The sequence below is a fragment of the Centroberyx affinis genome, unplaced genomic scaffold (genome assembly GCF_046629955.1).
Source record: "Centroberyx affinis isolate AG114_WGS23_722 - 3 ecotype Tasmania unplaced genomic scaffold, CSIRO-AGI_Caff_v1 ptg007140l_1, whole genome shotgun sequence".
NCBI classification, from domain to species: domain Eukaryota; kingdom Metazoa; phylum Chordata; class Actinopteri; order Beryciformes; family Berycidae; genus Centroberyx; species Centroberyx affinis.
Window position 1 is genome coordinate 47,240 of NW_027283618.1, and position 14,872 is coordinate 62,111.

Sequence of the window (14,872 nt, forward strand, 5' to 3'; positions counted from 1 at the left end):
ATCTCATCACATATCCAGCAAAATCCCCTTTTGAAGGGAACCAGCAGTAAATGTAGAGGATGTTTCTTTGGATTGTAAATGCAGGTGAAAGGCTGAACCACCAAAGCCAAACAAAGTCATTTGTTCACCACTTAAGATATAGTATTTTTTATTTATTTATTTATTCTTAAATGTCAGCGGTACAGTGTATAATTTAGGGTCGAGTCCAGCCAGACCAAATCCAAATCTTCTGCCCACACTCAAACTGTATCCAAAGGGTCAATAGGTTTTTGTGAGCTGTTGTTAATAATTACAAGTTGCCAAAGTGTTTGTCAAACCTGAGCAATTAAGTGAGAAAGCCAGCTCAGTTTGTCGTGTGCAGTCAGATTTTGTTAGGTTTGGGTATAAACGTCCAATTCTTCATAATATAACACCTTCTGTTTAGTTAATGCTTTTATTCAGAGCGCCACTCAGTAAAATGAGTTCATACATTTTTAGTCTGCAGCAGGAGACTTGCTCTGCAAAAGCAGGCATCAAAATCACTTTAATCAGTTTTATTGACCAAGTGAGTTTTCATATACAAGGAATTCGACTTGGTGGGTTACTCATAACAACACTAAATTCTAAAAGTAGTATATAAAGAAAATGAAAAATAGAAATTTAGGAAATAGGCCTCTTTTCTATACAATATGCACTAGGTCTCTGTTAGAGCCTGACTGATTGCACTGATAGGAAGCGGTGGAAATCAGTGATAGAAAAAATAAACATATGTACAGATCTAGAGAATATTCAGAGTGTTTTGAACACTGCAAGGAAAAAAAATCTACAAATACAAGTACCATAGATGTAGAGGAATGTGTCTTGGTGATATTGGTGCAGAGACACTTCAACAACTTACATTTTCATGTTGATAAAGACACGTTACACACCAATAACGCACCCGGCTGCAAGCTTCTCTGAGAATATTAGAATTGTGTAATTTCTCTGTAGCAGGATAGTTGAATAGCAAATCAGTCTTTTTGACACTTTTTTGTATAATTTTTCATGTGCAGTTGATGTGAAAATGAACTAAATGAAGATGAGGAAATGTGTGAGCGTGGGAGAGAGAGAGAGAGAGCATATTTATGTATTTGATGTAGGAGAGCGCTGACTCACTACAACCCCCTTCACCTCCAGCATGCCACCGATGAACTTTGACCTCTAACCTTCACCTTTGCACCCTTCCCTCCTTTCCTTCCTTCCTTCCTTCCTTCCTTCGACCACGCAGCGAGGAGTGAAGCCCAAAAAGGTGGTGCATGTTTCTCTAACCTCGGTACAGTGGTAATGTTATGATGACCGTGGTAACCGTGGTAACCGTAGCTATGAATGGCCTAGCTGCTGCATGGCAACGGGGCCTCACCCTCATTTACCCATGATCCCCCTCGCATCTCATCAAACCCTTCATCTCTGGTCGTGATGCCGTTTGTTCTGCGTTTTTTAATGCGAGAGCGAATGTGAGATATTTGAGAGCGAGAGACGATACCTGTGTCCTCCATGCTGCCTCGCCCGTCTCCTGTCTCCTGTCTCCTGTCTCCTGTCTCCTGTCTCCTGTCTCCTGTCATTTCACCACCATGCTGTCTGCTCTCTGTTAGCGTTGGTTCAGCTGTGGCTCCCGGTCTTCTGTCGCTGCTGTCTGTGCGTTTGGCAGCATGTTAAAGTCACAATGAAACAAAAAATTCTCCATATCATAACGTACACCTATTTAACAATAAATGCCCCAAAATGTAGAAAAAGTATTATTTTCTAGTATTTTTATATCAAAATCCGCTTATTTTTACTCCTGGAAAATGTATTTTTAGTGGTGACTTTATAGCGTACCAGTAGGCGTACATAAAAATTCCAACCAATATGACCATCACTGATTTTTGAATGATTCCCTCCCTAAGCCCCTCCCATCATATAATTGTGCATTCGTGTGCTATCGGATATATCGGAACTTCCTACTGGGAAATTTCACATGAATGCCCTCTAAAGACGGATGTTTAAGTTGGAAACTCTGATAAAATTTTCCCTAACCCAAGCTTCTGAGTTATAATGCAAATTTTTTTTTGAGTCAACAGTAAGAAAAACACAGACTCATGCACCTTTTATTGCAAGTTTGAAATTAGCCAGACTAACCTAACATTTGTTTGAATGAGGCTGAGGTGGCTGAAATGTATTCATTTTAAAAGAATCAGAAATTTGTGACAGTTCCTCTGAGTCATTTTTCATGTTAGTTCTTTCTGGTTTTGAGCAGTGTGGAAGCAAAATGCCGTTTCCCTGTGACTTTAACATTTTCTGTTGAGCCGATTGGGGATTCATAACAAGGTCCGTACTGGCGGTCCGGTGCTCTTTAAATATCCTCGGCTGAGTCATAACGCGGAGACGCACCTATGCTGCGCTGTCTTGAAAATGTCAGATTGTGACCGAGGTGAACTGAAAACGAACCGCCCCCTGCCTGACCAGAATAGACCTGGACAGTATGGATTTCCTGTCAGCTCGTCTGCACTCGCCGTCTTCCCCCTGCTGCATCTCCTCCTCGGCAGCCCGTCTGTCCGGCCTCAGGAGCTGCCTTGTGTCTGGAACCAGGAGGATTAAATATTCTGTCATGCAGCCCGAGTCTTAACTGATGGCTCTCAGTAGTGAATGCCACAGAGCGTATAGTGCTGCAGCGGATGTAAGAAAGTGAAATGTGAAAGTCATCCGGGCGATGCAGGCATTCAGTCGATGTAGAAAAGTGCCGTTGGAAATGTTCTTCATGATATTAACACAGAATGTTAAGGGAGAATGAACTATTCTGTCAGAAATTCATAGTCAAGGATGTGTAGGTTTCAAGTTATGTGTTTCAGGGTATGCAAATTAAAGGAATAGTTCACCCCAAAATGAAAATTCAGTCATTATCTACTCACCCCCAATGTCAATTGAAACTGAAGGTGAAGTAGGACCACCAAACACATCTCAGCCTTCTCCTAAACCATTGAAGTTAATGGAGCCATCTTAACAGCTCCAAAAAAAGCATAAAATGTCCATCAACATTTTCTCCAAACAGCTCCTGCAGCATAATCCAAGTATTTTGTAGCCAAACCAGCGCTTTGGGTCCAAAAGTCCAGTATTTACCCCATTATATCCTACATTTTCCTCTATTCCTTTAAGAGTTCAACAAACCAAATATGTACCTGTGCAGAAATATAGTTGAACACTTTCAAACATTTGATTTGCTCGCCTAACGCTCAACCAGCCTCACACTTGGAAACATCCAGACCTGGGGCAAATGGTATTTCTTTCTCAGGTAATTCATAGCATTTCTTTTACCGCATCAGGGCAATTTAGATAGTGCCAGGCAATTTGTTAGTCACAGAAAAGCAAACTAAAGTGACTTTCAAATACTTCGCTGTGATTTTCTGCACTTTCTGGCACTGCAGTTGTATCCGTCTGGCGCCTAAGTATCTGTTCCAGGTTTGGAATCATCACTTCCTACATAAGTATCAAGTCAACTCAACTTTTTCTCAAATATAAGTGCTGCCATTTTGCCAAGGCAGGACAAGCTGGCTGCATTATGTTGTGCAGGTGCTGCTCCGGCAGTAATTTTATCCCTCTTTGTTTTGTTGGAGGCTGCTGGACTGAAGAGCAGTGACCTTAGAGGCAGTGATCCTCCCCGCATGTGCTGGGAAAGCAGGAACTTGATACGGCCCTACATGTCCTGTCTCTGTCTCCCATCACTTCTGCTCTGGATGCCCACTTGGTGCAGCAACTTCAACTGTGTGATGGAGAGAGAGTTGGAGAAAAAGTGAGGGGAGTAGAAAGGGAGAGAGGGTAAGAGGGAGAGAGAGAGGGTAAGCGAGAGAGGTTGCTTAATATTTCAGCAGGACAGATTTCCCTTAGCTGCTCTGTAATGGATACACATAAACAGTTTGTCTTTGTAGTGTAGTAGTCCAGTCTCTGAAATCGTATTCGTTTTTATTTAACTCCCATCGATATCAAACTCTTTCTGCCATCGATTCCTCAACACTTGTTATGATATCCTCATACTCACAAACACTTACACACCGCCTAGTTTTACTACAACTTCAGCCTCTTCGGGTTTCATCACAGCGATCTTAAATGAGTTCTGCCCGTATTCCTGCCCGTGGTGTGGAAGTATTTTAGGTGTAAAGCTCACAGCTAAGTAGAGTTTCCCCCATTGAATTAATCCTCTTAGATGCCTTTTCTCTTCCCTCTGAGCCGTTGGCACAGAGAAGGAGATTAGTGGAGGCTGAGGAAGATATTATGATAGTAAATCAAATGACTCTTGGGTGTAACATAGCTATTTAGGAATTAATTAGCCTAATAATCACTTTTTACATAAAAAAAATACCTCTTATTGGAATTAGTATTACCTTTGAACCTTAAGACTAGCAGTGTATCAGAGGCATATTCCTGGAAGTAATGATACATATATGAGATAGTGTTTCACATTCCCCACAGTGCCATATGCACACTGTAGGTAGCCTTATTGTTTTTTTTGTAAATCTCATTTTAATGAGCCCATAGGAGGAATCTGCGAGCGTTGCTAGGATACAGCGGAGGCTCGCATCAGTGTTGCTACCCATTTACCCCTCTTACCTCAGTTCACCGCCCCTCCCTCCCTCTTCTGCTCACATCCTCTCTCTGTTTCCTCTCTCTGTCCTCAATCACCGCTTCTCTCCTTCCCTTCGTTACACACCCATAGCTCCACAGTTCATCTCTGTCCACACACACACGCACACACACACGCACACACTTTCTGAAACACACCAGCTCTTCTCACCCATCCCTCCAGCTATCTGTAGTCGAGGTGGTGATGGGTTGGTGGGTAGCGGAGGGTGGAAGGGGAGGAGGGAGGGAGTGAGGGAGGGAGGGAGGAGGGTGTGCAGTGATGTAATGCGGGAGCAGGGCATTGGCTGGGCTGACAAATCACAATAAGCGGAGTGAGAAGGGAGACTGAGACGAAGCGGGGGGGGGGGGGGGGGGGTTGGGGAGGGAGAGAGGGGAGGTTTGGGGAGGGGAGGGGAGGCGTCTCTGTGAACAGAAGCTGGTCGGAGGCTTGTGGCAGCAAGATGTCAGAGTCCTAATCGGAGCAGAAAGGGAGGGACCGCGCTCTGGCAACACCCGCCGAGCGGCTCGGGTTATGAAAGAGGCTGCGCTGGCAAGCCGGCAGAAAGGACATAAAGGAGGACTATAGCGGGAGGAAAGGGGAGGAAGGGAGCCTGGGAAAAAAATCGCCGCGGCCATTTGCACTACTGCAGCTTTCCCAGCCTGAGCAGAGCGGAGCGGCTGGAGTCTGTCTGTCTGTCTGTCTGTCTGTCTCTCTGTCTGTCGCTGTCTGTCTGCCTGCCTGACTGTTTGCTGTGCGCCGGACCGGCTGCATCCGTCTGTCTCTGTCTGTCTTAAACCCGGTCTCGGCACTCTTTGGATTGAGCCTCTTTTAGCCTGTTTTATCACCTTGGTGTGTGACTGTGTGTGGATGTGTATCTCTCTGTGACTGTGTGTGTGTGTGTGTGTGTGTGTGTGTCTTCTTCTCTTGCAAAAAAAAATATGATGAGGCAGACTCCTGCACCCCGGAAGGTACAGAACACCATCTGATGTCTCTATCTGTTGGGATGTTGCTCTTACTGTTGTTCTTCTTGTTCTTCATCATCATTTTGTTTGGTTGTTTCGTTGGCGGAGCCGCTGCACAGATCACGCCTGGAAGTTTAATTTATGCCTCATTTTGTTATATGGGGGGGAATTGCTATTCGTAGTGTGTAAATGTAATTGAAGTAGAAATCTCACTCATACCTGCAGCTTGGTTGTGCCTTGTCATCTTGCTGTCTGTTTATTCTTATTTTTACCTCAGTGTTGATGGTTGCTAATTCACAGTGCCGCTTTACAGAGTTAATTCATGCTTATTCATCTGTCTGCAGTGGCTTTTATTTTATTTTAGTGGAGTTCAGTGTTATTTCTCAGTCTACAGTACATTCTTTGTGGTTTATTTTTTGTTAAATATGGCCTCATCGTGCAGAAGTCATGCCTTCGACCTATTAGATCACAGCATGGAGTGTTTTATGAGGTCAGTGGTTTTTGGCCATCAGGGAGAATCAAATAATTTCACTGTTCATTGCAGATATACCGGATAGGCCGATGTGGTTTTAGTACAGTCTGTCCTGTCTACAGTAGGATACTATGGCTTAAGAGGCTGTCAGCTCTTATTTGGTACAGCTGTTAGCTCTGGCTAATTTCTGCTGAATGGTCTCAGCACTAATCCAATAAAGAAAGCTAACTAGCCAACGCTGTGGCAGTGTCCAAGCTGAAGGAATCGGGTTGCAAGGGATAAGAGGAGGAAAGTGAAAGATGGACGAGAAGAGGAAAGAGGTTAAGCTGCTGATCAGTGAATAGTGCAAGACATCCGATTATTTTGCCATGAGGAATAAAAGAGATGAAGGCTTGTGTACAGACCTGGGTTAAATGGTGTTTTGTCACTGTTGGATGAAAGCCTTGTATCTGTAAAATTACAATTTCCCATTTGGCAGACGCTTTTATCCAAAGCGACGTACACATGAGATTTTAATACAACACAAGCAAAGGATCTAGTCAGGACAAGCAAGGATCTATGTAATCTTCAACAACTAAGAAAACCAGCCTTGTTCTCAGCTTGACCACTATGCATTCTTGAGTTCATCCAATGAGGTTTAAAAGGTTTTCATAAGGTTCGTAGAATGTTTTCAATGGAAGTTAAATCATGAAAACCACCAAAATTGAGGATGCAAGTGATTTGCCATTTAATCATTTGTGTTTGTTTTAACCTACTCAGAATACCTGCTGGGTGGGGTTTACAAAGGTTACATCAAGATAAATCAGCTAGTGTCTGGTTAAGTTATTAATCCCAGAGAGATATTCTAAATTGACTTTCAAATTCTTTTTTTGGGATTGTTGTCTACACTTCTTGGGATGCACTGTATCGTCCTTTATGGCAAAGCCCACCCACCTGGTGCTCTGAGGAGTTTAAAAAACAAACGCTCAGTACTGTTTGTGAGCACTATTTGACCCAGGTCTGCTGAACACAATCACTAGAAATGAGATGAGAACTAAGCGTGGATGTTTCCCTGCCCACTTTATAGGAAATCCACTTATCTCCAGACTGGGTGTAGCCTGCTGTCTGGAGCCCACAACCCAGCAAGATAACAAGCTATTATCCCGGCGTTGTTGGGCTCATATGAACCAGATCTGCTGTGTCCACCCAGAGACACAATGCAGGCATTTAGGTCAGTCACAGCGGCGGTACCAGTCGCTGTGTCCATGTTGCCTCTGAGGTGTTTGGTCACATGGTCAGAGACGAGGCCCTGGAGACCCAGAGAGGAACAAGAGAGGGATAGACCAGAGGGAAACAAGCGAGTGGGGGATCCATATGGGCGGTGTTACATGATCTGATAATGGCTTCTCTGGTACACTCAGAAAAAAGGGAACAAGTGTACTTTATGTTTTTGTCGTTGGTAAAGTAGGTGATTTCAAGACTTTTTAGAGCCATGTCAATAATTTCATCACTTCATCTTGTCCTTTTTGTCTGCTGATATCCCATTTGATATGAAATTTGCCTTGAATCACTAACCCTGGCTGTTTGTTTCCTTCCCTTCCCTCCTTGCCTTCTCCGCTCTCTCTGCTGCCCTTCGACCTTTTCCGCCTCCTCTCCTCCTTTTCTTCCTCTCCTCCTCTCTCTCTCCCTCCCTCTCTCCTGCCCCTCCTCTCCTCCTCAGACCACGGCCAGAAGGCCCAAGGTGAGCCCGGTCTCGTTCAGCAGCAGTCGTCAGGGCTTCACATTTTCATGAGTTTGCATTTTTTTTTATTTATTTTTTTTACCTCATGCAATTGTCTGCGTGTGTTTGTGTGAGTGTGTTGCCAACAAGGTAGTGACAATACATCATCAGATTACCCACCTTATCGCAAATCCATTTTACTTTCATGAGAAGAATGACACAACTTTTGTTATTTTCTACACAACAACAGCTTGCACATTGCTTTTTTTCCAACTTCTTCACATTGATATTTACAGCTCCAATAGTACAGCCTGTCTCTCCACTGAGAATTCAGCTATTCTTTTATTTTCTTTGTGTCCTACTCTCCACTGGCACTGTGCTAGTGTATGGTTCCCATTCCCATTATATCAGTGTTAACTCATGTTTTGGTTAGTTTTCACCAACAGTTCCACCCAGCAAATTCAACACGTACATTCATTGCTTCATTTGTTCACTTTGTTTGCTTTCTGGTGTTTTTTTTTTTTTTTGGAGTTTAAACATTTTCCTGTAGAAGCTTTGCAGTTACGTCACAAATCTCCCAGCAGCCACGTCTGGTGCCATCATGGAGGTCCAGTGGAGAATTGGCTATGTGTAAATAAAGACTAATGATATAACAACCTGACAAAAACAGAGAGATACCTGGAAAAGATTGTTGTGGTGTGGGTGTAGGTCAATTCAGTAATGAAGTGACACAGTAAACTGACTTGTCTTTAGCCCTAGTCTCTACTCAAAAACTGAGCTGACTCTTCTGTAGCTTGAGAAGAGTCAGATCAGTTAACCTGAACAAACTGTTAGCTAGCTAACTAGCCAGCAGGCTCATTTTACTAACAGTGATGGTTATCTGACCAGATAATGTCTAGCTAGCTAACAAGCTGATTTTATCTAAACAAAATTGATCAGATGTATCGTGGTGAAATGTGGAGAAATGATCAGTTCCCAGTAAAAAAACAAGCGCTGAAATTAAACACAACCAACTGTTTGCAGCTATTGCTGCCCAACAGCTGAGGACCTCCACTATGGCCGCCAGACGGTGCGTTACGTCACCTGACAGCCATCTATGCTCATACGGATCTTCTTATCATTGGCTTTTTATCCCGATGTCCTCCAAGTCCCTTTTCTTTAAGTGACCAGTCATTCTTTACTCACTACCCTCCCTGTCTGTCCTCTGCAGCCCAGCCGACCTGCGGGCGCCGGCGGTAAGGGGGCTCCGTCCGGCTCGGCCTCGGCCTCGGCCGGGGAGATGAGCAGCAGCGAGCCAAGCACCCCGGCCCAGACGCCGCTGGCCGCCCCGGTCATCCCCACCCTGCACTCCCCCGGAGTCCCTCCGCCCCCCGTCCCAAGCAAGGTCAGTGTCAGCTCAGTACAACAAAACACTGCAGGGGGGCGTTCACACTGCAGCTGAAACGGTCCCAATCTTAATTTAGGTTACATTATACAATAGATATGAACAGTCATCCAAAAAAATCATTTAAGAGTAGCAGTTCAGAATTGAGCACAAAAAAAGAAGACGTTAGGTTGATGGTCTTATCCAGAGTATCTTAGTTTACCCAGAGTCACCTTAGAATACATAAGTCAATGTAAAAAGTTGATCATGATGAAATATAATAATAAACAGGCTATAATTGCAAGCAGTCTACTAACGATCAAGTATAAGGAATAAAAACAATGCAAATTAATGTCTTGTGACAATCAACAATGTAGTAAAAACTTTTTTAATTACTTTAATTATATAATGGTAAAGAAAACAATCTATTACTACTAATAACTGTTATAACTATATATTGTTTGTGTATTCAAAATTAATTTCATTATCAGTCTTTTATTGTCTTTTATTGTTTTTGAAGTGATAATCCATGACATTCTTGTTCATGGTGGCTATCGCTGCTCATGCAAGCAACCCAGTTCTTCTTCTTCTATTTATTCCAAACAAACCGGTGTTTAGAACAGCAAATGCAAAAGATTTCATGAACTGGATATACAGTAGGTTGAATCACTGCTGTGTTATATCCACTGGCGATAGAGAGTAGCAAAACGGACATTTATTTATATGAAAATGTCACGGATTATCACTTTAACATTTGCTAAATGCCAGCTGCCGTCGTGTGTTAGACTTTAAGGCGGCCGTAATCCGTGTCATCCGTGTTTTTTCTCAGGAGGAAATCACTATGGAAACACAGGTGCAGTGGTGTGATGTGGTTGCACTTGATATTGAAGTGTTGTTTTTCTCACACTAAGGTTTTTTAACACTTTGCCAAAGGTGTGACTGCCAGTGTTTAATTGCTGTGTGTGTTCGGGTGGGGATCTGTCTCTGTAACATGCAGGAGTTTTGGAAGAAAATTCATTTTAAGTGCAGGATTTACCTAGAATCTCCTGCTGCTTAGCTGTAGTGGAACTGTGTGATTATGCGTGTGTGTGTGTTTTGGTATGTATATGTGTATCAGGCCAGGTGTGTGTGTGTGCATGTGTGTGTATCAACGCTCCTCTCCCCTTCTCTCCTCAGAAGGAGTCATTGCACGCCAAAGTGAGGTTAAAACTTTCTAATGCAAACAAAGATGAAAGTACTGCTACCACACACTGATGGTTTAGACCCGTTCCGTTACTTTCATTACTCACTGGAGATGAAACGCTTCATTCTCATGTACTTGACGCTGTTAGGAAATGTAAGGAAACACTGAAAGGAACTGAAAGTAATGAAATGGGTTTGAAGCTTTACGTTGTGTCTTAGAATACTTTAATTTTTTCTTGTGTGATCATTCCTGCTCTAACCAGCATCTGAGAAAAAGCACAAAGCACCAACAACCTGTGTTGAAACTTACCAAGTCTCTCTCTCTCACCCTCCCTCCATCCTTTCTCCTTCCATCCTTCCACATCACCAATCCTCCATTCTTAAATATCCCCATCATTTTTCCATCTCCTCATCCCTCCATCCCTCCATCCCCTCCATCCCTCCGTCCCAGGAGGAGGAGGCTCTCCGGGCCCAGGTGAAGGACCTGGAGGAGAAGCTGGAGACCCTGAAGATGAAGCGGACGGAGGACAAGGCCAAGCTGAAGGAGCTGGAGAAGCACAAGATCCAGCTGGAGCAGCTGCAGGAGTGGAAGACCAAGATGCAGGAGCAGCAGGCCGAGCTGCAGAAGCAGCTCAAAGAGGCCAAGAGGGTAAAGAGTGACGGATGAATGGATCGATAGATACTTTGATGGATGGATGTTGGGTGGGTTGCTTGGTGAATGGGTGGGGAGATGGATAGATGGCTAGGTAGATGGATAGATATAATTTTTAGACATGCTGAAGATGTATCTATAAAATAGTTGTAGAAACAGAGTATAAAGGTAAAGCTGATGGATAGATGGATAGATACATGGGTACAGTAGATAAATGTGTGGATGGATGATAGATAAATACCATAAATAAGTGTAGAAATTTAATATGGAAGAACAAGGTTTATGCTCAGGGGGCAAAAATTGTAGATACCCCTTCATTTAAAAAAACGTCTTTTTACATAGACAAATCCACAGTGGTGTGCAGAGGAAACATAACCTTCTAAACTATGATGGACGACCGTTGACTGATATGGGTTTTTGAAGGCCGATACCAATATTTTTGTATTGGAGCTGCTGATGGCTGATATTTTGCTGTTGAATATCTTCCAATTTGACCATTTTTATGTCAAAAAAGGACAAGTGTTCTGTGTTTCCCCCAAGAATTTTATCCTTGTTGGGATAGAAAAGCATTTCGACCATCAAGTGACACTAAAACTCTCCACTGAAACCCAGACTAATTCAATTCTTTTAGTGTTAGCAGCTCTTTAAGGCAGGGAGACCCTCTGAACTTATTCAGTGGTAGGGGGGAAACTCTGGAATACATTACTGCCTTTAAATGAGGAATTCATTTACAAAAACCATTACAGAATAATGGAAATGGAAAAAATAAAATGTGTAAAAGAATAACATTTCTTTACAGATTTGACAGATATCCAGTATCCCATATCCAGTATTCAATCAAAGCCCAATATCAGCTCTATATATTGGCAAACCAGTACATCAGCTTAATGCTACTATGTACATGAATGAATTTGTGTGTGTTTGCAGGAGGCCAAAGAAGCGCTGGAGGCCAAGGAGCGCTACATGGAGGAGATGGCGGACACGGCGGATGCGATAGAGATGGCCACCCTGGATAAGGAGATGGCGGAGGAGAGAGCCGAGTCTCTGCAGCAGGAGGCCGACTCCCTCAAGGAGAAAGTAGACGAGCTCACCATGGACCTGGAGATCCTCAAGCACGAGATCGAGGAGAAAGGTAAATACTCAGACATAGAGATAACAAGCAGACTGCCGTTGTCAGGTGAAGACCTTGTAAGTCAATTTTTTGGTAATTATGTGGTTCTGTATGGGATGAGATAACTTTATGATCCTTGGATTTGGGAAACTCTTACAAACCCGGTTGTATATTTTCAGAAACACATGGTTGTCAATCTAGCAATAAAACTGTTAGGGATGCACTCATCGGGTTTTTTGGTTTTGTTTTTTTGATTCTGATCACCAATTTTGTAACGGTGTGATTGGCCGATCACCGATTGAAATGATGCATTTGCCTATTTGCCCGCACTTTGTTTCAACAACACACACATCATGTAAAAGTGCAGAGCAAAGCATAAACAGTAAAGTTTTAATCTAGCACTGTGTTTAACACGTAGTGCCTATGGCTGTATGACATTTCTGTCCTCATCATGTGAAAACAAATAAGAGTTTTTATCCAAACATATTTATTACATGTTGGTGTTGCATGATGACTGAGGTCCATACTCACCTATTGTTGCAGGTAGCGAATTAAAAAGTTTTTCATTGATGCAACATAGGCTTTGCCTGTTTCCAATCATAAAGGCTTAGGATCTGAAATCTGAATATATGTGAGCTGTCTGATTAACAGTTGAAAATAGCAAATGAATACAATAATCAAACACTCTCAAAACGTTCTGTTCAGAAATTAGCAAAATGAAATGATGAAGTATCTCTCTGCGCTGTGCTCCCGGCAATTCTGAAATTAAAAACGGCAAGGCCACATAAAGAATGGATGAGCCAATTATTTTAAAAAAAGCCTGTACTCCGTTAACGTCAAGTGGCACAGGGGCATCGATAACGAATGTAGGCCTATGATGTGATCAGGCAGCAGATCGGCCAGTCACCAGTGACCTGCTGAAAGGTCTCCATCAGTGCATCAGTTTTTCTTAATCCCCATTTTCACAACTGCGGCAAGTGGAGTTCGCAGTGACCAGGGCCGACTCATGAGAGGAAGAATAGTGCCATTTGTTTAATTGAAACTGTAGCCTCGACATCATCTCTTTTGGCAACAACATGCAACAACATAAATTTTCTTTGTGACATAAATTAAAAGTAAAAGTTGGCTGGTTGTTTTTGGCCCAGCAGGGGAAAACAAGCTTACCGCATCCACTGGACACAGATAGATAGACACAGACAGACAGACACAGATAGATAGACACAGATAGACAGACACAGACAGACAGACACAGATAGACAGACAGAGATAGACAGACACAGACAGATAGACACAGACAGATAGACAGACACAGACAGACAGACACAGACAGATAGACACAGACAGATAGACACAGACAGACAGACACAGACAGACAGACACAGATAGATAGACACAGACAGATAGACAGACAGAGATAGATAGACACAGACAGACAGACACAGATAGACAGACACAGATAGATAGACACAGATAGATAGACACAGACAGACAGACACAGATAGACAGACAGAGATAGATAGACACAGACAGACAGACACAGATAGACAGACACAGATAGATAGACACAGATAGACAGACAGAGATAGACAGACACAGACAGATAGACACAGATAGACAGACACAGATAGACAGACACAGACAGATAGACACAGATAGATAGACACAGACAGATAGACACAGATAGACAGACACAGATAGATAGAGCTCATTTGTGTTATTTTTTGGGTTCCTCTCAGGTTCGGATGGTGCTGCCTCCAGCTACCATGTCAAACAGCTTGAAGAACAAAATGGCAGACTGAAGGAAGCTCTGGTCAGGTAGGTTTGTTAAAATTCTCTCTCTAATATTATAAAGTGCACAAACAAAGTAAAGGCAGATGACTCTTCTCTTCGACTGTCTAGTTTCTGATGCTTATGGAAAATCTGTCCTCTGTAATGGATGTGATTTAAAATGTAGCTAAGTACAATACTGCAGTAAAAGTAAAATTACTGACTTTAAAAAATACCCAAAAATTACAGTAACGTGAGTAAATGTAATTAGTTGATTCCACCCTTGTAAAATGCATGTATGGAAGAAATACATAATTACACTGTGTAATATGAAGATTGAAGAGCTCATAAAATCTCCTCTGCATGACAGTAAATTTCTAAACTTAATTGAATTTCTAAACTTAATTGAATTGCATCTCTAGGGGTGTGCATGTAGGCGTGTGTGTGTGTGTGTGCGGTGTGCGCGTGCATGTGCATGTCCTCTCATCATATTGTTTTCTGCGTGTCAGGATGCGTGACCTGTCTGCGTCGGAGAAGCAGGAACACGTGAAGTTACAGAAGCAGATGGAGAAGAAGAACGTGGAGCTGGACACTCTGAGGAGCCAGAAGGAAAAACTCCAGGAAGAGATGACTGTGGCGGAAAAGACCATCGACGAGCTCAAAGAACAGGTCGGTGGTTTATAAAAAAAAAAAACAGCCAGTTCAGACCAGACCGTGTGACCGGCCGAGCGGCAACTTTACAGCGACTGCAGTGACATGAATCACTCTGGGGGAGGAAAGCAGGGTTGGCAGAGAGAGAGAGAGAGACAATCCTGTTAGAGAAAAATCACAGGTTTGATTCCCCAGATTTGATCCCCTTAAGAGCCACTGAATCCCTCTCTGCTGCTCTGGATAAGAGCCTGAATGAATGTAAATGGAAAAAAAAGCATGGAAAAAGTAACTCCCAGAAGAAACTAATGGTGGACTAATGTGTACAAAAAAACCTTATATCCTGGAAAAAGAAAGAATAATCACATCCCTAATGATGATGTTGTGATTTATAAAACAGAATA

At 42.8% G+C, this 14,872-nt stretch overlaps 1 protein-coding gene across 2 annotated transcripts in view; it reads left to right on the forward strand.

Moving 5' to 3' along the window:
- Positions 1–14,872, forward strand: part of LOC139639329 (dynactin subunit 1-like) — a 41,042-nt gene that overhangs the window by 10,520 nt on the left and 15,650 nt on the right. For both annotated transcript variants that reach the window (XM_071513413.1, XM_071513412.1), the window contains 5 exons: positions 8,956–9,129; positions 10,742–10,939; positions 11,870–12,074; positions 13,790–13,868; positions 14,330–14,489. In XM_071513413.1, coding sequence (XP_071369514.1) covers positions 8,956–9,129; positions 10,742–10,939; positions 11,870–12,074; positions 13,790–13,868; positions 14,330–14,489 — 816 coding nt within the window. The remainder of the gene's footprint in view (positions 1–8,955; positions 9,130–10,741; positions 10,940–11,869; positions 12,075–13,789; positions 13,869–14,329; positions 14,490–14,872) is intronic.